This window comes from Mandrillus leucophaeus, unplaced genomic scaffold (genome assembly GCF_000951045.1).
Source record: "Mandrillus leucophaeus isolate KB7577 unplaced genomic scaffold, Mleu.le_1.0 Scaffold612, whole genome shotgun sequence".
NCBI classification, from domain to species: Eukaryota; Metazoa; Chordata; class Mammalia; order Primates; family Cercopithecidae; genus Mandrillus; species Mandrillus leucophaeus.
This window is the reverse complement of record NW_012106609.1, coordinates 1,962,257-1,989,350: the sequence shown is the minus strand read 5'-3', so window position 1 is coordinate 1,989,350 and position 27,094 is coordinate 1,962,257. Positions and strand designations below refer to the sequence as shown.

General features: G+C 36.4%; 1 protein-coding gene across 2 annotated transcripts in view; it reads left to right on the top strand.

Moving 5' to 3' along the window:
* STAG1 (stromal antigen 1) overlaps positions 1-27,094 on the top strand; it is a 306,806-nt gene that overhangs the window by 110,938 nt on the left and 168,774 nt on the right. For both annotated transcript variants that reach the window (XM_012000038.1, XM_012000037.1), the window contains exons 6-8: positions 3,913-4,117; positions 22,517-22,668; positions 25,044-25,117. In XM_012000038.1, the coding sequence (XP_011855428.1) occupies positions 3,913-4,117; positions 22,517-22,668; positions 25,044-25,117 (431 nt within the window). The remainder of the gene's footprint in view (positions 1-3,912; positions 4,118-22,516; positions 22,669-25,043; positions 25,118-27,094) is intronic.

Genomic DNA, 27,094 nt, shown 5'->3' with positions numbered 1-27,094 from the left:
AGAGTTTTACTCTGTCACCCATGCTGGAGTGCAGTGGCACAAACTCAGTCACTGCTCACTGCAGCCTCCACCTCCCAGGTTCACGTGATTCTCATGCCTCAGCCTCCCAAATAGCTGGGATTACAGGCTCATGCCACCATGCCCGGCTAATGTTTGCATTTTTAGTAGAAATGGGGTTTCACCATGTTGGCCAGGATGGTCGCAAACTCCTGACCTCAGGTTATCCGGCTGCCTCAACCTTCTAAAGTGCTGGGATTCCAGGCGTGAGCCACCTTGCCCGGCCTAATGATTCATTCATTTGATCAAGGAATATTTGAGTGTCTATTACTTTCTAAGCATTGAGGATATAGCACTGAATATACCAGGCAAAAAATAATCTCTACCCTCATGGAATTTACATTTTAGTTAGGGGAAAAAAAAAACAATGAATAAAATACCTAAGGAAAATATTATGATATGGTAGATGGCAATAAATGCTATGCAGAAAAAAATAAAGCAGAGAAAGAAGAGATTGTGGGGAGAAGAGTCGTCTGATATAAGGAGGTCACTCCACTGCCCATCTTTATATGTCTTTTTACATGTCATGTGTAAGTGTGTATATAAAGGAGAAATTTATAACTAGTTGTATCAGAGTTAGGAAACTCTTGAAGTGGATACAGGAAATTTTTTCTTTTTCCAAAAACTTTTTAAAGTGATATTTGCACATGGTACAAAAACTAAAAGTTTCAAATGGTATACGTTTTTATTCTAGTCAGGAATTGAGCCAGTAATTATGTTTTGTTGTTGCTATCACTAATGTATCACAGGTTTCAGATTTCTTTAGTGATGAACTGCCATTGACTAGTGCTTAGGATACCAAAATTTTTCTAAATGTTCAGGCTTCACCCTCAGATACCTCTGCTGTCTGCACCCCAGTGCTACAGAGGGGATCTCTCTCCATACTGTTATCCCTTCTGCTAGTGGTAGACTGGTGTTGCTTATTGCCTGGCGCTATGATGGGGGCATCTATTGTCCTAATCCTCCCTCAGTTTAACTATGCTTTGTGAGCCACCAAGGGGCCTCCTCAGCTTTCCTGTCTCTCCTTTCTATAGCAGCCAACCTCTGCGTTGTCTGTGGTTGGCGTTCAGTGGGGGCTTCTGCCCTTCTTTCTTCTTCTTCTTTTTAAATATATAAGTAGTGCTTTATTGATAAAAGGTTAGTTTAAATGGATGCAAAATTGCTGTGTAAAATAAGTGTTTTCAAAATACATTTCTATGGGTAGAGACTATCTTTTAGTAAAAGAGAAGTTACGTATTATCAAAAATACGTATTTAGCTTTGGGTAGTAAAACAAAAGGGGATCAGAAGTGTAGCAGTGTGGGCCCTTCCTCCCTGCATAGCTGTTACCAGGAGGCAGCGTGCCTGAAGTAGTACTTTCACTCAAACATACACAGGGCTTACATTAATCACTTGCAGATGCCTTTTTTCTTTTCTTACAGATATTTCTAGCAAAGTTATTAAACATCAAAAACTCAAATAATGGGCTCTGCATGGATGTACTCTGAAGTCATGGAACACTTTTTCTTAGTTACCTTCACACAGTAAGCCATAACATACAGTTTTTGGCTATTCCTAATTAAGCAACAGTGAAGGGTTCTGCCCCTCTTTTAATACTGGCAAACCTCTGCTTAGTATTGGTATAGGATTCAGGTCTCAGGACATTGTTTTGTCTCCTTCTTTCCCCCCAAGTAGAGGGTGTTTTCTTCTACTCTTCTCTCAGCTGCAGTGGGTCTTTGCTGTGCGTTGGGGATGACTCCATTTCTTAATCCTCTTCCCACCAGATTGAGGCTACTTTATAGAAGAGAAGGGTCTAGAGAAGTGAACCAGACATTTTGCCTTTACCCCGAGAAGTTCAGGATTACCCCCTGTAGACCTGCATTAACAAGAAAGGTGTTCTTTGTTTTTCTGCCCTGTCCCCAGGCTTTGTTGTGAGTACCTGGTGCCTGGTTGAGTCCTGTGGAATATAGTTTTTTGTGTTTTTTTGTTTGTTTGCTTGTTTGTTTGTGTTTGTTTTTGAGACAGGGTCTCTCTCTCTCCTAGGCTAGGCTTCACTAGTGACCACCAGTTGTACCAGAATCATTTACTAAATAATTCATCTTTCTTCACTGCTCATAATTTTTCTCCAACAGTAGGAATGCATTTGTCTCTGAGTAACAGAAAAGCTGACCAATAGTGGCTTAAAACTCAAAGGAGTTTGTCATGTAGAGTAAATGTGGGAGTAGACATCAAAGACCTAGACTTCTCCCATTTTTCTCTTCAACCATTCTTTATCCTCATACTGGTCCCTTCATGGTTGCAAGATGACTGAACATCCCACATCATGTATGCATTTCAGATGAGTGAAAAGCAGGAACAAAGGAATAAAGAGATCATAATATCCTATGTCATTCATTTTAAAAGGCTTTTCCAGAAGACTCATCTAGCGAATTACATTTTTTTCCCTCAGACATTTCTTACATATTTTCCAGGCTACTCATGTATCTCCTGTCAATTATTCTTCTCTTCAATTCATGAACTGAATTGTTTAATTAAGAAATCAAATATTTTAGTTCCTTAGGGGTTTGTTTGTTTATTGTACTACATTTGAATCTTTTGAAGTATGCTGCTTTTTCAGGTTTTCCGAAGTGCTGATTATTCTGCCTTCCCTGCCTTGCTTGATGTTGGGCCTGTTTAGGTAGTTTATTTTCTTTGTAGCTTCCCTTAGGCCCAGGTTCAGTTGTTGTGGATCACAAAATGGCTGATTCTCAGTTGATATAAAACAAGAGGAACTCTACTATGGTGGGGTTTTGTGATATAAAAGCAGCAGGTAGGCTGCTGAGATACCTTTAGGAAGCATCTTCGCTTTCTAGTCTATGTAACTTCTCCAATCTATACTCACACTCCCAGTCATGTAGTGCTCCCTACCACTCATCTAACACCAACATTAACTTTCTGTTGGGGTTTTGACTCTGAGTCCAGTCTCTTCTAGTGTCTGCTTTTTGTTACCTGTTCTTGGGATCTGCTATTCCATATATCACACTAGTTCTCTTCCCTATGACTCCAGCAGAGCTCAAGGCCTCACTTATAAACAAATTTGCCTAGCAGCACTTTGTTCTAAAAAAGACAAAAAGCTACACGTTGAGAATATTCAGGCAACCATGTTCACAGAATTCCTCATTCTCTGCCTTGTTAAATTCCATTTTTGTACTAAAGTGTCTTAGGATAGAGAGGGAAACCTTTAGCCAATTGGGTTGTACTCTAAGTTTTGTATTTTAAACAAGATGACACAACCTGGTGATATCAAAAACTCAGATTGTTTTCTTAGAAAAGTTAATTAGTCCAGTGTATGAAGTGGAATTAAAATCGAGTTCATAGTAAAATTTGAAGAAATTTGGTTGGAGTTTAGGATGTGTAAGATCATTTTTGGACTTCCCAGTGAAATGCTTATACTTCTGAAATTATCACTTCTTAAAAATTCAATTTAAAACATTGAAAGATGTGATATGACGCAGGTATCATTATTACTTTGATCAAAATTCAAATGGCAATTATCCTTTCTAGTCTAAACTTCAAAAATTTTTTTTTACTATTTCAAATTATCTCAGCTAAGATCCAAATACAACAAACCAGACTATTATTTTCAATGGAAGGCTTAGGACGATAAAGTGGATGCTGTTTCTAAAATACTAATTTTGAGTACTTTAAGAATTACTTAGTTGTGGCAGATCAAAACCAAATAAAGATAAAGCAATCAAATGTACTATGAAAGTCACCTATTTCTTTCTGTAATGACTTTGCAAAAAAGGGTTCCTATGTAGGTAGGAAGGGAAAAAAAAAGCTTTGATCAAACTGCTATAATATGACATGCTTAATATGTTCCTTTTCTCTTTTTTAGGACAGTGGTGATTATCCTCTTACCATGCCTGGACCTCAGTGGAAAAAATTTCGTTCAAACTTTTGTGAATTTATTGGAGTCCTGATTCGACAGTGTCAGTATAGCATAATTTATGATGAGTATATGATGGACACAGTAATCTCCCTTTTGACGGGTTTGTCAGACTCCCAGGTCAGAGCTTTTAGGCATACAAGTACCCTGGCTGGTAAGTAATCAACATTTTATTTCCTTTTCATTTAGTTTTGTTGAATATGTTTTATTCAGATTAAAAACTTAATGAGAATAAGATTTAATTAAAACTTTAATTAGAATAAAACTTTCATTTGAATAGTTTTTGTTAAAATTTATGCCTGTTTTGATAACTGGCATTTGATAACCTCAAGAATGAAAATTGAAATTTTCTGGCCAGTGTCATCAAATGGCTGGCTGAATGTTTAGTTACTAATGTACATCCTTATTTATAACTGAAGAAATTTTAAGAGACCACTAGGCCAAATTCTTTGGAAAACCCAAGTAATAATAGTTGAAATTCCAAATTTATTCTGTTTTTTTGATTACATAATTACATTGTTTTATTGCTCATTATTATTATAGATAAGTGGATAAATACTTGTTTATATATTTGAAACAATTCTATCCATTAGGGCAACAAACATTCTTCTATTCCTAGTGCTATAATAACTTAAACATACTCAAATATTAACGTATTTAAAATCAGTGCTTAAGGTAGGCTATAGATAATTTGAAGAACTAACAGATTAGTTTTTACTTTTGCTTTATTTTAGAAGTATCATGACAACTGTCAACCAACTATATTCATTTTTTTCTTGACTTTCAGTAACGAGGTAATTTTCTTATTTTAGCAGTTCTATTTTTCCTTCACTACTTTAACTGTGCCTACCTAAAATGACTATTTTTTTTCATTCATAATGGAGTGTGTGTGTATACTCGTTGGGTGTTCATAATTGTACGTTTAAATAATCCCAAAGTACATCTTTTTTAGTAGCAGTAACTTTGCCTATATTCATCTTACTTACTATCATGACAAACCAGATTTAGACTCATTAATTACATTTTATTTTGCATGTAATTTCTCGTTTATCTACTTTATTTAAAGCACTGTTCTTCAAACTTTAGCACACACCAGAATCACCTACAGAGCTTGTTGAAACAGATTGTTGGGCAAGAAGTTCCTAGGCAATGTTGATGCTGGTGATTTGGGAACTACACATTGCAGATGTCTGCTTTAAAATTTTTTTTTTTTTTTTTTTTTTTTGGCTTAACCTGTTGCCCAAAGCCAATAAGATAATAATTGGAGTCATCTGTATGTTTTTACATTCTTTTTTCCCAATTCTCATTTTTCCCTTACTCAGTTAATTCATATTAACTAATATTAGTGTTTATTATTCTGTTGGTTACAGTCCGAACCAAATAAACATGAAGCAGAGTTTGTTTTTTCTGAGAGTATTCTTTTCTCATTATTAGGAAGAGAAGGAGATATTTTACCCAATTTTATCTGTTTTCAAAATATTAAAAATATAATTTGTTGAAAAATACCTATGTAGAACATACATCAGATACAGTTTATACTGTGTTTTGAGAGTATCTTCTTAAAAAGTTACTGTAAAAATACTGTTTATTATTCAAACAGTTATATAGTGTTATACTTTTTTTTTCTAATTCCACAGCCTTTAATAGTATCCTCTGCATTTGGTCCTTGCTTTTTTTCTTTTCTTTCTGTTTTCTATTCCTTTTTATCTTACTTTCTTCTTTCTGTGCACAGTAATGCCCATTTACCTGGTTGTCACATGCATAGGAAATTCAGCAATTTGGGAAAAAAAAAACTTAAAAATAAAGTAGAAATTGCTTGTAAATAACCAATTTTGCTGTCATAAAAATTAACGAATTTACTTTGATACAGAAGTTATTATCTGGGTTTCCCAAGGCCAAGAGAGAAGGAGAAGCAACAAGTTAATTGAGGGCTGATAGTATTGTGAAATAACCGTTTAAAATAAGAAGACACAAAAATTAGTTTACAGATCTCCAGATAGAGCACAATCTTTGGCTTCTCTGTAGGGGCAAGCTACCTTTCTTTAATCTAGAAACTTGTGTGCATTCTGTTTAAAAGATTAATTGTATGCCATTTAAGAACATAAGAGGAGTGCTGTATTATAGAAATATGCACAATATTTTGACTCTTAAAACATTGTTTTGTGAACAATGTACTTTAAGTCATTTGCATTTGTCCTTCACTGCCATGTAAATGCAGTATTACTGTATTTTACTGCCTTTATGATGGTCCATTTCAGTTCTCCTTTTCATTTGTTCATTTTTAGTAACTTTCATTGTATTGTTTTCTCTATACTTATCCCTTTGGTTATCTCCATCTGCTAATCTTATATATGTTTAAATATATTTTCATTATGGCTTTCTTCCTATTCCTTTTGAATTGAGTGTCTCCTGCTTCCCCCCATTGCCTTTCTGTGTCTCTTTTCCACAGTCCACCTGTGTTCATCATAACTTTTAAAACTACTTCATGAATGTGATTTTGTTTTCAGCTGTGTTCTTTTTATATTAATATCATCATGTAGCCTATTTAAATTTCAAATTATTTTTCAAAATCAGATATCGAAAAGCAAAGTAAACAACATATGTTTATACCAAATTTTCAAAGGATAAAACTGACTTTTCAGTTCTCTCAATTTACTTTAAAGTATTACTGTAATTCCCATGTGTCTACACTAATTAATGGTCATATCTTCCAAGGCTCATTTGTATAAAATGTGAGACATAGCAGTCACCTACCCTTCAACAAAGCACAGAGGGCTTGCTGAGAACTTAATTCCAGGCTGGACAACAGTTATCTATCTTTTCAAGGACATTTCGTTCTCATCTGTGCCCTCTTCTTATTTTTAATGGTATATGTACGAGGAATAGATTAAAAGATAATCATTTTTATTCACTTTGCAGGACAAGTCTTGGGGACTAGATAAAATGGGCAGGAACATTTAATCCTCTGCTTCAAAGACTATGTGCATGGACAGTTACAAGGCAGTTATGGCCAGATATGATTATCGGCTTTGGAATAAAATGCTCCTTGACATTGCTTATATCTTAGCTGAGAAGAGAGACCATCAGGTTAGTTATTTTGTAGGGTACAGATGTGATGAGTTCCAGAGCTTCATAAGTCATCAGAGTGGTCTTATCAGTAGTATTTTTAATCTGTTTTCCAAATACCCCATTTTCTTGTTATGAATTAAATATGTGTCCCTATTGTCAGTGTTTATGCATTGCATTTAATTGTATACTATCACTACATTTTTATTAAAAGTTTTTTTATCATTATGTAGTTCTTTATGTCTGTTTATTCCACATGCATAAGTATATTCTTTTTCCATTGGAGGTAAACTCTCTTTTTAGAATACATTTTACCATTAAATTGAAAGAGACTGTTAACAATTAAATTTTATATTTTCTTTTATCCCTTCGTTGGAATTTTCAAACATACTGTCCTAGTTATTTGACCCATTTTAATAAAGAAGCTTTACATTAAAGTATAGTTTTTATTAACTATTGATCTTTAGAACTAAGTGCCCTTATTTTTATTTGAAATAGCTATCTCAGTTGGACATAGTAGTACAGTTTGTGGATTTAATTTACGTAAGAAGCATTGTGTCATAATTATTTTGGTGGATTTACAGTCTGAGACTGGGAACTTTTTTTTTCAAATTTGATGACATTTTTATTTTTTGAGGGAATATTTTCTTTTTAAGGTCAAAAATAGATAAGATTTTCTTTGTTTTACCCCTTTGTTGTTTGGTATTATGAAGATAATTTTACTCTCAATTGCTTTTCAGTATTATGTTTATTTTTAGGCATTTGCTTTTAAAATGTACACCAATACTTTACAACTTGTTGACTTCAAATTTCTGTTAGAGGACAACATTCAGGATGAGTAATGTTGGTTAATGTTTTAATTTTTTGTTACTTTCTCACATAATTTTCTGTGATGTTATAAATATATTAATGCTGGCTACTTCTGACTTCTAAAGAGAAAATTCTAATTTGAACAAAGGGGAGTTAAAATACAAAATTTGTATTAATGATGACATGATGATTGATTCTATTCTCTTTTTTCCCTCCTAAAATGAATTTGGGAAAAAATTAGAAAATGTGGTCAAGATCATCACGAGGCCAGTCTTCATCAGTGCTTATCAATAAGTCACTCTCAGACTCCTGAGGGATAAACATTTCTTTATACCTTATGGTTGATTTTATAGTGACATATGGTTCATTATTGATTAACATTTCTTACAGAGTCACCATCTCCGGACTTTTCCTCTGAGGAAAGAAATGACATATGAAATTGCTTTAATTTATAATCAGAGGCTGAAAATAATTTTGCCTCAGAAAATTGAAGTCTTTTTATTTGGCCTTCAGTTGCTGAAACCATGTAATACTGTGGTTGATAGAATGGGTTCTGGAGTGACTGTCTGAATTCATATTTGTCTCTGCCTTTTACTAGTTGGATAACCTTGGACAAGTCCTTAACATAGCTGGTCTTACTCTCTTTATTTGCAAAGTAGGAAAGAAGAGATTAGGAGCGCTTGGGACAATGCTTGGCATTTAGTAAGCTGCTGCTATTATTCTATTATTCTTTAATGACAAAAAAGGATAATAGTATTTACCAATATTTCCCTTCATTTATGGTTTTACTCAGAATTTATTGATTTGCTTATTCTGTTTTAGTAAAAAGTAATAAGACATGGCAGACATGGGGGAAATCAGAAACTAGTAGATAAACTTTCAAGAACCACTGTTAAGAAAACGAACGGCTTGCATTTTCTTTTCTTTTGCTTTTTGTAATGCATGTTTATTTTCTGATTCTCACTCTGTTGCCCAGGCTGCAGTGCAGTGGCATCGTTTTATTTCACTGCAAACCCCACTTCCTAGGCTCAAGCAATCCTTCCACCTCAGCATCCCGAGTAGCTGGGACCACAGGTGCATACCACCACACTCGGCTAATTTTTTTGTAGTTTTTGTAGAGTTGGGATTTCGCCATGTTGTTCACGGTCTCGAACTCCTGAACTCAAGCAGTTTGCATACCACGGCCTCTGAAAGTGCTGGGATTACTACCACACCCATCCTGCATTTTCATTTTACTTATCTTTGGCTCTCAGGACCCATATTCTGCTTATTAAATTCAATAATTATTTTATAATTTTTAACCACACAGATTATTTCTGGTTTCTGTGGTTAAGATGTGAAAATTTTAGGGCAATCTGGTATTATCAAAGAATAGACCATGTAGTATAAATAATTGCTCTTTTTGTATTTACATTTTTTATATTCATTTTTCAAAATTCTTCTGGAGTTTGACCTTTTCATTGCTTTGTACTTTTACTTTGTCTTTACTTTTTCACCATTGTGGTTTTCACCTCTCCTCCAGATATAAAACCTTTATTCAATTTTCTAGGGTTTGTATACAATAGACCTCTGATGTTCTCATGGGATTAATGCCCAATAGTTGGCCAAATCTGTAAATACCACTGTATCATGTAGTTGTACCCATAAAATAAAGTATAACTTTAAAATGTGTTTACTTTTTTGAATCTGTATATTTAGGTCTAGAATAACTTGAAATTTTGTAACTAAAGAACTGTCATTTTTCTTAGATTATTCTCTTTTACATTCTATCATTGGTTCTGAAAATTAGCTTTCTTTTGGCAGCCAGTTTTTATAAAGAAACAAGGATTTTTAAAATTACTTTATAAGCATTACGTATCTTGAATTTATTAACTTGGTGACTTTGGACAAATTATGTAACTCCTTTGCCTTTCATCTCTATAGCATAGGTACTAATAGTCCTTTCTCACAGTAGTATTGGGAAGCTTAAATGAAATAATTTATCTTTTGTTTCCTGAGTCATATAGATGAAATAATTTATGTTAAATATGTAACATACATCAGTCACTCAGTAATTGTCTAATGTTGTTTTTTGTTGTTATTGTTGTTTTTGAGATGGAGTCTTGCTGTGTTGCCCAGGCTGGAGTGCAGTTGCACAATCTCAACTCACTGCAACCTCCCTCTCCTGATTCAAGCGATTCTCTTCCCTAAGCCTCCTGAGTAGCTGGGACCACAGGCATGCGCTATCACACCCGGCTAATTTTTGTATTTTTAGGAGAGATGGGGTTTCATCATGTTAGCCAGGCTAGTCTCGATCTCCTGACCTCGGGCAATCCGCCCACCTCAGCCTCTCAAAGTGTTGGGATTACAGACTTGAGCAACCATGCCTAGCCCAATGTTGTGATTTTTTTAAATTATACTTTTTAAATTGTACTTTAAGTTCTAGAGTACGTGTGTACAACGTGCAGGTTTGTTACATAGGTATACATGTGCCATGTTGGTTTGCTGCACCCGTTAACTCGTCATTTACATTAGATATTTCTCCTAATGCTATCCCTCCCCCTGCCCCTGACCCCACGACAGGCCCCGGGGTGTGACGTTCCCCGCCCTGTGTCCAAGTGTTCTCATTGTTCAGTTCCCACCTATGAGTGAGAACATGCGGTGTTTGGTTTTCTGCCCTTATGGTAGTTTGCTCAGAATGATGGTTTCCAGCTGCATCCATGTCCCTGCAAAGGACATGAATTCATCCTTTTTTATGACTGCAGAGTATTCCATGGTTTATATGTGCCACATTTTCTTAATCCAGCCTATTATTGATGGACATTTGGGTTGGTTCCAAGTCTTTACTATTGTGAATGGTGCCACAATAAACATATGTGTGCGTGTGTCTTTATAGTAACATGATTTATAATCCTTTGGGTATATACCCAGTAATGGGATGGCTGGGTCAAATGGTGTTTCTAGTTGTAGATCCTTGAGGAATCGCCACACTGTCTTCCACAATGGTTGAACTAGTTTACACTCCTACCAGCAGTGTAAAAGCGTTCCTATGTCTCTGCACCCCCTCTCTAGCATCTGTTGTTTCCTGACTTTTTAATGCTCGCCATTCTAACTGGTGTGAGATGGTATCTTATTGTGGTTTTGATTTGCATTTCTCTGATGGCCGGTGATGATGAGCATTTTTTCATGTGTCTGTTGGCTGCATAAATGTGTTCTTTGAGAAGTGTCTCTTCATATCCTTGTGATTTTAATATAGAGAACAGCAAAGCTTATTTGGTTTGGTTGTAAAGAGGGCAGTTAACTTGAAAAATTTTTGAACATATTTTTCGTTTTCATATTGTACACTAGAATATTTTCAGTATATATAAAATTACATATACTACTTATAGAGAATTCAGAAAAAGAGAAAAGTACAAAAATAAAAATTCTCTATAATGGTCCCATCTTATGACTATACCATAACTTGTTGTTATTTTAAGTTTCTTTGTCATGTGTACTTGTGAAGCTTGTTTTATTTTTAAACAAGTGTTCTAATCAATTTTTTGACTTTTTTTGCTTTTAATTTTTTTAAATCATGCCTTATTTTCTAAAATTTATATGCTCTTTAATTATATTTCTGCTGTTTGAATTTTTTGTCTTTGTTTTTTAGATCCTCTATCATCTTTTGTTTTCTTTCTTCTTAATTTGTTCTCTCCTTTTTGTGTAGCATATTTTCTGATAGTTTCTTGAGAAAAAGGGAATTCAGGAAATATGTATTTGAGACTTTACATGCCTGAAAAATATGTTGTAGCTTCTTGCTTAATAGTTTGACCTAATATAAATTTCATAATTGAAAATTATTTTTCTAAGAATTTGTTTCTAGTTTCCAACATTGCCATTGAGAAGTCTAATGCTAATTTTAGACTTCTGGTTGTGATCCTGTTTCCTGTCTTTGGAAGCTTTGCGATTTTTTGTTTGTTTGTTTGTTTGTTAATGAAATTTCTTGATGGTATCCTGAAATTTTGTAATGATACACTGTTATGTATGTTTATTTTCCATTTCTTTGTCCTTTCTGTCCGTTGTATTACCTCGTGTTTATTAAACTTAATTTTGAGTATCCTTTTACATTTCTAAGAGTTCTTTCTTATTTTCCAAGTCTTTTTTTTTTTTTGAGATGGAGTCTGGAGTACGGTGGCATGATCTTGGCTCACTATGACCTACACCTCTTGGGTTCAAGGGATTCTCCCACCTCAACCTCCCGAGTAGCTGAGATTACAGGCATGTATCACCATGCCTGGCTAATTTTTGTAGTTTTAGTAGAGATGTGGTTTCACCATTTTGGCCAGGTTGGTCTCAAACTCCTGACCTCAGGTGATCTGCCCGCCTCGGCCTCCCCAAAGTGCTGGGATTACAGGCATGAGCCACAACACCCGGCCGAAGTCTCCCTTTTTTAAACATTCTATGTTTCGTAGGTACCTTTTCTTTGATGATATTAATTATTTCTCTGAGGTTTTCTTCTGCTCTCAGTCCTAACCTTTTTTCTTCTTATTCTCTGCTTTTTAAACTGTCTTTCGTATTGGATATTTTCCTCAAATATGTGTTTCTTGGCTCTGTAGTCATTGTTGATAGTGAGATACTAAAAAGCTCAATGGCAGAGGGGTGTGTGTGCGCACCTCTGTCATGGTGGGACATTGACTCTGGCTTCCAGATTGGTGACATCACTATCGAGCAGTCTGGTGGTCAGTAAGTATTTTTTTATAGACCCTCAAATGTTGGTAGTGATAATTGTCTTCCCTGGAGAAGTTCAGCCTCTGCAGAAGGATCTTCGAGTCCACTTAAGCTTGACTGCTGTCTGCTCTTTTGGAGTTGGGTAGAATGAAGAAACACTCAGGGCATTCACACAAACCAAACATAATCACACATATATGTCTAATGACTCTGGATTTCTGGTTTATTTTCTTGAGAAGATAAATGTCTGGACTTCCAAAATGAATGGTCATAAAGGAATTTCTTGACTGCCTGGCTTGGAGTAGAGAGTTGGGGATTTAATTGCTTATTATACAGACTTTGAGATGAAATTCCTAGTTTCAGACCATAACACACTTCATCTTCTATGGAACCTACTACTTCTAATACCTGATGGTGTCTGGATTCTACCGAGCAAAATAGCTTATTTTTATTTTCGAGACAGGGTCTTGCTCTGTCACCCAGGCTGGGGTGCAATTGCATGATTACAACTCACTGCAGCCTCAACCTCCTGGGCTAAATTAATCCTTGTGCCTTAGCCTCTTGAAGCTGGGACTACAGGTATGTGCCACCACACCTGGCTAATTTTCCTTTTCTTTCTTTTTTTTTGATTTTTTTATTATTATTTATTTATTTTTTTTTTTCGTAGAGAAGAGGTTTTACTGTGTTGCCTAGTCTGGTTGAAATTCCTGGGCTCAAGCCTTCCTCCCACCTTGGCCTCCCAAAGTTCTGGGATTATAGGTATGCCCCCCACTGCACGCCCAGTGCTCATTTTTCTTAGAGATATAGTTGCCATGCTTTTTCTACCCTTTCTTTGATTTTTAATGGTCTCTGCTCATCCTCCTGCTGTCCATGTTCATATATTCTTATATTGTGGTTAGGGATTGCATGTTTTTTCTGAGTTTGTTGAATATGGATGAAAAGTGTTTTTTTAACTTTTATTTGACGTTCAGAGGTACATGTGCAGGTTTGTTATATAGGTAAGCTCATGTCACAGGGACTTGTACAGATTATTTTGTCACCCAGGTATTAAACCTAGTACCCATTAGTTACATTTCCTGACTCTCTTGCTCCTCCAGACCTCCCACCTCTGTTAGACCCCACTGTCTGTTGTTTCCGTCTGTGTGTTCATGTGTTCTCATCATTTAGCTCCCACTTATAAGTGAGAACATGAGATATTTGGTTTTCCTGCATTAGTTTGCTAAGGATAATGGCCTCCAGCTCCATCCATGTCCCTGCAAAAGACATGATCTTGTTGTTTTTTATGACTGCAGAGCCTTCCATGTTGTATATGGACCACATTTTCTTTAACCAGTCTACCATTGCTGGGCATTAAGATTGATTCCATGTCTTTACTATTATGCATAGTGCTGCAGTGAATATACGCATGCATGTGGCTTTATGATAGAATGATTTATATTCCTTTGAGTATTGTGTTAGTCTGTTTTCATACTGCTATAAAGAATTCCCCAAGACTGGGTAATTCATAAAGGCAGGAGATTTAATTGACACACAGTTCTGCATTGCTGGGGAAGCCTCAGGAAACTTAGAATCATGGCGGAAGGCAAAGGAGAAGCAGGCACATTCTTCACAGGGCAGCAGTATGGGAATGAGTGCAAGCAGGGGAAATGCCAGAGGCGTATAAAACCATCAGGTATCAGGCCAGGTGCAGTGGCTCATGCCTGCAATCCCAGCACTTTGGGAGGCCGAGACAGGTAGATTACTTCAGGTCAGGAGTTTGAGACTAGCCTGGCCAACATGATAAAACCCATCTCTACTAAAAATACAAAATTAGCCAGGCGTGGTGGTGTGTCCTGTAATCCCAGCTACAAGGCTGAGGCAGAAGAATCACTTGAACCTGGGAGGTGGAGGTTGCAGTGAGTCAAGATCGCACCACTGCACTCCAGCGTGGGTGATAGAGCAAGACTCCATCTCAAAAAGAAAAAATAAAAATAACCTAGCTGGACATGGTGGCGTGCACCTGTAATTCCAGCTACTTTGGAGGCTGAGGCAGGAGAATCACTTGAACCCAGAGGGTGGAGGTTGCAGTGAGCTGAGATCGCACCACTGCACTCACAGCCTTAATGACACAGCGAGACCCCATCTCAAACACACACACACACACACACACACACACACACACCCCCCATCAGATCTCGTGAGAACTCACTATCGGTTGGGTGCGATGGCTCGCGCCTGTAATGCTAGCACTTTTAGAGGTCAAGGAGGGCAGATCATTCGAGACTAGCCTGGCCAACATGGTGAAAGCCCCGTCTCTACTAAAAATACAAAAATTAGCTGGGCCGGTGGCGGGCACCTGTAATTTCAGCTACTAGGGAGGCTGGGAGGTGGGGGTTGCAGTGAGCCAAAATTGCACCACTGCACTCCCGTCTGGGCAACAGAACGAGACTCCTTCTCAAAAAGTAAAAAAAAATCCAAAGAACTCACTATCATGAGAACAGCATCTGGGAAACTGCCCCCATGATCCCAGTTACCTCTACCTGGTCCCACTTTGGCATGTGGGGCGATTATGGGGATTACAATACAAGGTAAGATTTGGGTGGAGACACAGAGCCAAACCATATCAGGTATATACCCAGTAATGGGATTGATGGGTTGAATGGTAGTTCTGTTTTTAGGTCTTTGTGGAACTGCCACACTGCTTTCCAGAAAAATTGTTTTTTAAGAGATAAATGGATTTGCTAAATCTGTATCATTTGGAAACTGGTAGTTTGTCATAAGATCCCTTTAAAAAAAAAAAAGCATTGTAAAAATAAAGTACTATAATCACCTCTCTCTTAAAAAATCTAGTTTGTTCCACTATATCAGACGTATTTCCAGGGTATATAATAATAGTTTTCAAAGGTATAATAGGTGTCACTAAATATAAATGCAGTTTTTTACTTTTCATTTTTATGTTTAGCAAGACAGAAATGCGAATTGTTGGTTATTGATTAAAAAGGTCAATGTCCTCAGTCTTCGTTTTAGGCATCCCATTTCCTGTTGAACTCTCCTTTTGTTCCAGTGTTTTCTTCTGTGTTTCCACTCTACTGTTTTTTTTAATTGTGATTTTAAATACTTTGACACTATATTTTTAATGTTCTTCACACTCTTCATGTCCTCACTGCCTTTATTTTTCCCACTTAGATTTTATCATTCTTTATTATAATCACATCCTCCTTCATACCATCAACTTCCTTGATTCTGTCTTCCTCTTTCATATTCTCTAGGAAAACCCCATATAACCATCTGTCCCATACCTGCACCAGAGCTGAAAATGGCTGGAGAAAAATACATACCATAAGGGCTGGGCTTTACGTTTTTTTCCAAGTGGTCCCTTAACGCTGCCTAGCAATCCCCTTAGAGTATTATACTCCGGGGTTATTTCCACATCCTAACAAAATTGTTTTATACTTTCTCCTCAAAGCTACATTTCCTATCTAGTCTTCACATTTAGCTGATTATCTTGCCTGTTTAATCGGGATAGTTGAAAGAGAATCCTTCAGGGATTAAACCTACCTGTCTAGCTGCAGTTATACTCATATCCTCTATCTGTTTTCTTACTACAGTGGCCTGTGAGGCCAGTCCTTGTATTTGTGCAGTAAATCTGCTCCCTTTTTTCTCAAGACCTTTGTCTTTCAAGTTGTTCTCACTCTCATCACTTCAAAATTTCCCCCTTTTATTAGATAACTGTTACTATTTTGCTAACATACTCTTAACAGCTCCCATCTTTTAGGAACGCTTTGTGTTCTCGGTTCCCCCAGAGAAACAGAACTAAGAGATATTCTTGCATCTCTCTGTGTCTCTCTCTGTCTCTGTCTCTTTCTCTTTGTCTCTCTGTCTCTCTCTTTGTCTCTCTCTCTCTCACACACACACACAGACACACACATTTCATTTCATTGATGTGGTTCAGCACAATTGTGGGAACTTGCAAATTGGAGATTTGTAGGGTAGTCCAACAAGCTGGAAATCAGGCAGGAGTCGTGCAGTCTTGAGTCTGAGATCTGTGGAGCAGGCTAGAAGCTCAGGATTTTATTTACTTATTTATTTGTTTTAGAGACAGGATCTCACGCTGTCACCCACGCTGAAGTACAGTGGCACAGTGATAGCTCACTGCAAATTTGAACTCCTGCGTTTATGTAATCCTCCCACCTTGGCCTTCCCAGTAGCTGAAACTACAGGGGCAAGTCTCCATGATCGGGTAATTTTTAAATTTTTTATAGAGGTGGAGTCTTGCTATGTTACCCAGGCTGGTCTTGAACTCCTGACGTCAAGTAATGCTGACCTCAGATAATCCTTTCACCTCTGGCTCCCAAAGCTCTGGGATTACAGACATGAGCCATTATGCTCAGCCTAGGACTTGATGTTGCAGCCTTGAGGCAAACATTTCCTCTCTAGAAAACTCTGTTTTTTCTCAAGTTTTCAACTGATTGCATGAGACCCACTCACATTATTGAGGGTAATCTCCTTTATTTAAAGGAGATTGTAGATGTTAATCATACAAAATATCTACAAAATTATTTCAAGGTGATACCTGCGTTAGTGTTTGATTAAGTAGTGTTTGATTAAGTAATTGACCATGATAGTCTAGCCATGCCTGGACACATAAGACTGACCATTACACTGTACCTTGTTTCCTCACATCCCTCTAGCTTCAGTCTCATTTTTCTCCTTTTCTTTACAGCAAATCTCAGAATTATTTATATTCACTCTCTCCACTCAGTCTTCTATTAGGTTTCTGTCTCTACCACTTCACTACCTCTCCTGTTGAGGTCAGCAGTTACCTTCTTATTGCCCAAATCAGTGAGCTGCTCCAGTTGTCATCTTTTTTTCCTTTGGAAAGACACAGCTACCTTTTTTTCTTTTTGGAACACCGTCTTCACTTGTTTTCTGAAATATCACATTGTCCTGGTGATTTTAGAAAGCTAAACTGCAAATACTGAATTATCTTGAGACTCAATCTTCAGACTTTTTTTTTTAATGCATTCACTCCTAATTGAATAAAGTGAAAACCAATTTCATAGACATTATTTTTATTTAAAAATATTGATGAAGAGGAAAATAATATAGTTACATGGTTTAAAATTCAGAGTATGCCAGGCGTTATGGTTCATCACTGTAATCCCAACACTTTGGCTGATGTGGGAGGATCACTTGAGGCCAGGAGTTCAAGACCAACCTGGGCAATATAGTGGGACCCTCATCTCTACAAAAAAGAAAAAAAAAATTTTTTTTTAATTATCTGGACATGGTGATAGCTGTAGTCTCAGCTACTCAGGAGGCTGAGATGAGAGGATCACTTGAGCCTGGGAGATCGAGGCTGCAGGGAGCTGTGATTGCACCACTGTGCTCTGTTCTGGGTGACAGAGCAAGACCTTGTCTCAAAAAAAAAAAAAAAAAGTAAAATTTTATATGGTGAAATGTTACTCTTTCACTCCTGTCCCCGATCCTCAAATTAGCTTCCTTGAAGACAACCAAAGTTGCCACTTCCTTACGTTTTTGCAAACATGTTATATGCAAATAATAGCAAATACACATTCAGTGAGAGGCAATAGGGTGTGGTGTTTAAGAGCTGGGACTATGGAGCAAGACTGCCTGTGGTCAAATTCTATCTCTGCCAGTTACTGTGTAACTATCAAGTCTTTTAGCTGATCTGTGCCTCAGTTTTCTCTTAATGTAAAAAGGGACTAATAATGATAGTACTTCCTTCGTAGATTTGTGAGTTGTATATGAATAAGTATGTTTATACAGCTTGCAAGAGTGACTGGCACGTAAAAATAAATAATACATTCTTTTGCACAAATGATAGCATATACACAGTGTAAGGCTATTTTGTCTGTATTTTTCCATCAACAAATATCTTGGTGATCTTTTGTTTACAACACACAAATAATACCACCTTTTTCTAATTTCCATCTAGTTTTATGGTTCTGAATACCAGTATCTTTGATAATGACTTCCAAATGTGTATCTACTAGGCATTTCCACTTACATAACTAATAAAAATATTTCTAATTATCTTTGCCCTTTCTATTTATCTCATTTCCTTCATTGTAATCTAACAAATTCTTTCAGCGGTATTTTCTTTCCTTTTCTTTTTCTTTTTTTTTTTTTTTGAGATGGAGTCTTGCTGTATCTCACAGGCTAGAACACTGGGGTGCAGTGGTGCGATCTCAGCTCACTGCAGTCTCTACCTCAATCGCTAATCAAGCGATTCTCCTGCCTCAGCCTCCCAAGTAGCTGGGATTACTGGTGTGCGTCAGCACATCCGGCAAATTTTTTTTTTTTTTTTTTTGTATTTTTAGTAGAAGCGGGGTTTCACCATGTTGACCAGGCTGGTCTCGAACTCCTGACCTCCAGTGATCCACCCACCTCAGCCTCCCAAAGTGCTGGGAGTACAGGCGTGAACCATCTCGCCCAACCTGGTATTTTCAAAATACACTTCATATCTAACATTTTCTCTCTACCTATTGCTGCCAACTTAATCTAACCCAGCATCATTTCACTGAGTTGCCAAAGGCGAAAAACTTAAGTCTCATTGCAAACTTTGAGCAAAATATTTTCAGCTCTCCCTCACTGCTCCTATTTAGTCTCCCTTCCAGTTTTACTCTCCTATACTCTGGTCACACATCAGTTTAAAGTCTAATTCAGGCTATTTCACATCACTCCACATTCTCTAGGAGATCTTACGCAGTTAGATTTAATTCACGAGCCCTAAGGAGAGGATAGGTTAACTGAATCCTAGTAACACTCTTATAATCTGGCCTCTTCCTTCCTTTTAAGTATCTTCTTCTGCCTCTAACTGCCTGTGTGCTCCAACCAGACTAAATATTATGCTCTATAGTGAATACCGTCCTCCCAATAGTTTACCTTATAACGGTTCCTGGAAAGCTGGTCTGCTGTGGAATCATGTGACCATTTCTTCACTTCATGCTCAAATGTGAAGGCCTCAGAGAGGCCTTCCCGAAAGACCATCTAAAATAGCACTCCCTTCACTCTCTAATTTAATTTTTACCACACTTTTTCTTTATAGCACTAATCCTGAACTGATGTGTTTTTTTTATTTGCATATTATCTATTCATTTATTGTCTTCTTTTCCTCACTAGAATGTAAAAATCACAAAAGCAAGTACTTTGTTTTGTTCACTTACGTATCCTTATACTAGAACAGTGCTCAGTATATGCTGGATTGTTAGGTGAATGAACAAGGATTTTAAATAAGTGCTTCTTTAGCTATGATGAATGGCCAGTTTTTAATTACAAATCTGTCACAACCTAGTACTTTTGTAAAATGCAGTGGAAATAGTATATATGTATGTATTAGTGTCATGCTATTAAAATCAACAGGCATTAAATTGTCAGATTGCTATAAAAATTTCTAAATGTTTTCAATTTTTTGCTTATAATGAACTTCTAATAAACTTGTTGTGGTCAGCACCTATTTGCAGACCATACTCTCAGTATCGCTGTACTAGGACATATTTACCATTTTATAGTCAGCAGTTAAAATGTGAAAGCTGAATGAAGGACGTATTCTTCTCCTTGCTAGACAAAAAGAAGCCACTTAAAAGCTGATGTCACATTATAATGGCTGAATTCCTGCAGGATTATTAACTTATAAAAAGGTTTTGTTAGTAGTACCAGGAAAATTTAATAGTATCATTTCTATGCAGGGATAAGTCTTTTTCAGTGGACTCAATTAAAACATCATAATCTTCATTTTATGTCTATCGTTTAATTTGAGGTTTGTTTTTAATAGCTGTTTATGTGTTACTCAGTGAAGTCTCAGTTTTACAGGTTTAAAAATATTTTATCTCAGTAAACACTGCTGTATTATACCTAATATGCTTCTGAAGATATATTGATCATTTTTTACATGTCTTGTCTGTTTTAGTTTGTTGATTACTGTTTATGTATCTGGGATGGAAGGAGAGTCATTAAATAATGACATTTGGAGTTTGGGATCTGGGTTCACAAGAAGATATATAGCTGAAAGTAAAAGCTATGAAGTTTTTAAAAAGCCGTGCCTCAGTTTCCACTGGTGAATTGCAACTAGGGTTGGTGTTAATTTTAATGCTTTTCAGCTCCTGGATCTTCAAGTCATTTTGCATTAGATATCTGAAGGCAGATACTAAATTAAGTTCCTTTGGGTGTCACTTCATATGCTCAGAACAAACACTGATAAACTAGTATTATCAACTTGAGTAGTTTGAATGCTCCAGATTCCTCTTGTCTTTGAGCTGTTCTCTTTCCTTATACAGTTTAATTTTACAAATTCTTTTAAACTTCCATAGTGTGGTCCAATATACTACTACTGGCAACACACAAAACTCAAAATCACTATCTTATGTTTTGAAACACAAGACTATTTCTCAGTTTAGTGTTCGAGACACTATCACAGGGAAAGAAACATTTTGATTTAATGCATTTCTAATGCAAAAATCCTGAAAAATCCATTTCTGGTCACTAATTTAAATTTGTTTTTCAGGATTTTTGCATTTTAATTTTTACATGTAATGGTCACTAACTTAAACATTTGTTTTTCAGATTTTTTATCTTACATTTTGGTTTAAAGATAGCAGCAATTATTTAATAACACAGAACTGATCAAAATGTAGATAGAGTTTCCGAATAACAAATTGAGTGTGCATGTAGATAGAAATACAGATACAGCATACATACATACATACGTGTATTTAGAAAACATATATGTTTACATATGTAATTAAGAAAAAATAGGCCAGGCATGGTGGCTCATGCCTGTAATCCCAGCACTTTGGGAGGCTGAGGTGGGTGGATCACCTGAGGTTGAGAGTTCGAGGCCAGCCTGGCCAACATGGTGAAACCCTGTCTCTACTAAAAAATACAATAATTAGCTGGGTGTGGTGGTGCATGCCTGTAATCCCAGCTACTCGGGAGGCTGTGGCAGGAGAACCACTTGAACCCGGGAGGTGGAGGTTGCAGTGAGCCGAGATTGTGCCATTGCACTCCAGCCTGGTCAACAAGAGCGAAACTCCACTTCAAAAAAAAAAAAAAAGAATATGAAAGTTTATAAACAGTGCATGCTTGCTTTTAATTATATGGGTATGTTTTCAGATAAATGAATCAGTTATTCTAAAACACTGAACAGTTCAATTTTTTTAATAACTGAATGTTTAGCCTAAAAGGAACAAAAAGGGGAAATTATTTAGCACTACAAACTCTCTTGTTCCTTTGCCTGTATTTCCTATATTCTCACTATCTCAGTAATGAAAACAAATATGAAAAGACGGAAGTTTGAGGTGTGTGTCATACCAGTTTGTCAGAGGATGTGAAACAAATTTGAAAGTAATAAGATTTACAAATACAAGTGAACATTTAAAAGTACATTATCACTGTGGCTGGGGAGGATAGGTCAATTGGAAATTCACAAAGTACATTTTTAATGGACTTTTATGAGTTTGGTAGGATCAGTATGTTTTTCAGGTTTGGAGGTTGTGCAACTCTGAGGTGAGGAACAAAGGGAAAGGACCATATGTGGGGGTAAAGATCACAAATTGATTGTAAACATTTAAAACATCTAAGATACCTTTGACACATTTAAGTAAAGGTACTAAGGATGCATTTATATATACTCATATTTGATGATCAGAAGAGAGGTTTAGGCTTGATTAGTGTGCCCTTAATGTGTATATTTTTAGGAGTGGGAGAAAGGAGTTGTTGAAGATGATACTACTAAATTGCTTTCTTCTGTTAGTTAGGATGAGGCTGTGTTTAAATGGAAAGTGTTAACAAGCCAAGCTGAGGTAGAGAAAATTATGTTGCAGATGAGTTTATTTCTATACATTAGTTATCTTTTATTTAAACTAAAATTATGCCTGGATTGTAAAACAGAAATTCACTAGTTTCATTTCTTCATCCATTGACTTTATTTATAATCTTATATGGATAAAGTTTTGATTCATAAGTATTTTAATATTTCTTCATTTCATAGCCATGAAGCTCATGACTGCTCTGGTGAATGTTGCCTTAAACCTCAGTATTCATCAGGATAATACCCAGAGACAGTATGAAGCTGAGAGAAATAAAATGATTGGGAAGAGAGCCAATGAAAGGTTGGAGTTACTACTTCAGAAACGCAAAGAGGTAAGTTGGCAACTGATGATTTTATGTTCTGTAAATGTGTGGAATATATATGACATTAGTACTTTTTAAATCCTCTGTAAAAAAGTTTATGCATATATTTAATTAGGTTATTTGATGTCAGGGTTTCCAAGTGAAACTGGAGCGTTCATTGGTGATCATGTAAGTGCCGTCTGATGGCAGAAAGGAATCATAGAACATGTCTGTTTTTGAAAGAAGTTGGTCTGGGAGTTAGGCAACTCAAAAAAGTTATAAGGCTATAGGCTCAAAAAGTATGATAAATACTAAAGTCAGAACTGGGAGCCAGCAAAGCTACATTTCCAGGAAAAAACCAAAGGCTGCATACTAGCTGATGTATAAGGCACTCCTGTGAATACGATTTTTTCCCAGTTTTATAGTGACTCCTGTGAATAAGATTGGTCTCAGTTTTACAATGACATTTTCATATATGTGTTAAAAATGATTTTATACTTTTTTTTTTTTGAGTTGGTGTTTCGCTCTTCTTGCCCAGGCTGGAGTGCCATGGTGCGATCTTGACTCACTGCAACCTCCGCCTCCCCAAAAGCGATTCTCCTGCCTCAGCCTCCCAAGTAGCTGGGAGTACAGGCATGCGCCACCACACCTGGCTAATTTTGTATTTTCAGTAGAGATGGGGTTTCTCCATGTGTTGGTCAGGCTGGTCTCAAACTCCCAGCCTCAGGTGATCCATCCACCTCGGCCTCCCAAAGTGCTGAGATTACAGGTGTGAGCCACCATGCCTGGCCTGTACTGGATTTTTAATAGGAAACATTTTTATTTATCCAGTACTACATAAAATCTTAGATCTGCACTATTAGTCTATCTTATAACTTGAAAAAAGATCATCACATTACTGCAAGGGAATTATGTATGAATAATAACTTAATGGGTTCATAACGGGCAAGAAAAAGCAACACTGTTTTGATTAAATTATTAGCCATACTGTATTAGTTTGATAGGGCTGCTATGACAAAGTACCACAAACTGAATGACTTAAAAAAATAATATTATCTCGCAGGTTTGCAGGCTAGAATTCCAAGATCAAGGTGTTGGCAGGGCCATCCTCTCTTGGAAGGTGTTAGGAAGGATGTGTTCCAGGCTTCTCTCCTAGTGTCTGGTAGTTGCTTGGCTGGTGGCAGCATAATTCCAATCTTTGCATGACATTCTTCCTGTGTGTATGTCTGTCTCCAGATTTATTCTTTAGGACATCAGTCGTATTGGATTAGGGTCCTACCCTACTCCAGTATGGCCCTATCTTAATGAATTAAATCTGCCACAGTCCTCTTTCCTAATTTCACATTCTGAGGTACTCGGGGTTAGAATTTCAACTTACAAATTTTTAAGGAACGTAGTTTAACCCTTCACACATACCGTACTTGAAATATTATAGAAGTAAGTACTAGAGCTGGGCTTTCGTAAGTACTGCTGACTCAGAAATATATGCCTCTTATAAAATAATTAGTTTTTATATGATAAATGCAATAAAAGTAATTTTTAACAGTTGGAGGAAGTTGCAGAAATTTGAATGATTTGCTATAAAAGTATTCCCAAAATTATTTTGGTAAAGCCTAAAACAAAGCACACAGCAAAAGAATAAATCTGAGGGAATTTTATTGTCACATTCATGTCATGTATGTAGTAAAAGCAAATATTTCACTGAATATTACTATACACTAAATTATAGAATAAATTAGAATAATAAATACCACCTTGAATGTAATTCAATGCTGTTGTTGTTTTTGAGTAATAATAAACACAAACTTGAACTCTGATCAGTTTTGTTGCCTGAAATTCGTATCTTTGCCATAGATATTTTTAATTTTGTTACTGTACTTCACCATAAGTAGCCAGGATCCTTTTTATCTTCTGTTATACCTCTTATTTTGGGAACGTGACCTGCTCTCTGTTACAGGCTAGTGAGATGCAGAGTAATGTTTAGATACATTAGATGAAGGAGGAAGTTTCTTTTACAACATCAAATATGTTAATTAGGGATGTTTCTTCAACCAAGAAAGGCAAAACCAAGCCCAGGGACCTGATTTGGACAGACGAGGTCTGTTCCTAAGGCAGATGATATTTCAGAGATAGGAATCTGACCACACTTAGCTATGCCACCACTCCTTGTTTGTCATTGTGAAGTTTGTGTCTAGAGACAGACAGTGGAAAGTTCTAAAACCAATATGATATAAATGTATAGGAATAATGGAAATATACTGGTAATTCACACATCTGTCGTACAAGTGAGAAAAAGGGTTGAAAACTGCCCAGAATGAGAATAACCAGGATTTAAAAACAATTGGAACTGTTCCTTCCAAATAAAATGACCAATATTTCAATTTATATATATTTTTTCATTTCAGCTACAAGAAAATCAGGATGAAATCGAAAATATGATGAACTCTATTTTTAAGGGTATATTTGTTCATAGATACCGGTAAGAGATTTTAAAAATAATTTTGAAGGCTTTTCAATTAAACATTTATTGATTTTTTTGTGTGTGTGTGTGTGGCCCAGGCTAACTATAAAACGCACTAATTATGACTTGTGTTTTGTGTTCTGCAAAACAACTTTGGCTGTCAGTGTCACACTACAACTATAGAAGAAATTGTATGACTGCTGCCATACCGCTGTTACACTCTTCCAAATTCAGAACATAGGCCGTTGGAAGTAGCTTATGTACTTGGATTTACACTGATGGAATATTAATTAATAGAATCATAAACTAATATGGCTTTAATAAGATATTCTTGTTTTCACATTTAAAAAATTAAATGCCCTACTTTCTTGCTCTGTGGTACTCATTTTGTTCATGGGCAAATTAATAATTAAAAAAAAAAACAACAAAAAAAAACCTATGTGAAGCTGGGTGAAAAGAGGACAGAGAAGGGCACCCCCTGCAGTTAATGCAACAACTATATCTTCATTCTTGTTTCCTTTCAGATAAACACATTGAAATAAAAGCTGTTAGCAAAATATTTTTGTCATCCTCCATTGTGAATGATTTTAGTTTGTCTTTCTGTGAAGCCCAAGAACCTTAAAAACACTAACTGTATTGTAAAAGAGCATATTTTACGTTGAATGAATGAATCACATACATATACTTGTTACCTTCTGTTGATTAGATGTGATGTAAGTAGACAGACAATAAATAGAAGCACTGTTTTTGTACACATTTGAGAGTATATTTGGCTAATTAATATAGAGCGGTGGGATGTGGTGGCTCATCCCTGTAGTCCTAACACTTTGGGAGGCTAAGGTGGGGGGATCACTTGAGACCAGGAGTTCAAGACTACGTCTCTACAGAAAATTTAAAAATCAGCCAGTTGTGGTAGCATGCACTTGTAGTCCCAGCTACTCGGGAGGCTGAGGTGGGAGGATTGCCTGAACCCAGGAGGTCAAGGCTGCAGTGAGCCTTGATTACACCACTACACTCCAGCCTGGGTGACATAACAAGACCCTGTCTAAAACAAAACAAAGAAATACACACATACACAGCTGACCTTTGAACAACATGGGTTTGAACTGCAAGAATTGCCTGTAAACCATTTGTTTCCAACTAAACACGGATTGAAAATACAGTATTTGTGGGATATGAAACCTGTTTATGTGGAGGGCTAACTTCTTGAATATGCAGATTACTCAGAGACAACTGTAATATTTTTGAGTATGCATGGATTTTGCTATATGTGAGCAGTCCTAGAAGCAATCCCTGTGTATACCAAGGGGCAGCTTTGTGTGTGTGTGTGTGTGTGTGTGTGTGTGTGTGTATCTGTTTGATAATTTATTTTAATGGAACTTAAACATTTTAACCGAAAGAACAAAATGTTCTTTTGAAATAGGTCCAGGGCTTTTATGTTGAGTATGGATTGTCTGATTGGAGTTTTATGTCCGCTTTCTTGGACATACTGTGTGTGTAACATGTTACTAATATATTTGTTTTAAAAAGAACTAGAATTTCCATATACCTGCCATGCAGTCTTTGTTTTTGTTTTTTGTTTTTTTTTAACTGCAACGTTATGGAGGTATAATTCACAAAATAAACTACACATTTAAGTTCATAATTTGATGAATTTTTGACATACATACACCTGTGTATACATACCACCACCACAACCGAGATAATGAATCTCTCCATCGTCCTTAAGTAATTCAAGTGCCAAGTTTTCTAATGGCACTTCGTAACTCCTTTCTATCTCCCTTCCTGTCGTTCTGCCTTGCCATCATCCTCAAACAAGCATTGATGTGCTATCTGATTTGTTTACATTTTCTAGAATTTTATACAAATGGAATTATACAGTATATCTTGGGGGTTTTTGTTGGGGAGGGGAATCTGGCTTTTCTGAACAAAATCAGAGCTTTTTAATCATTGAATGTGTTGCTAGCTGTAATACACATTATATATATATATATA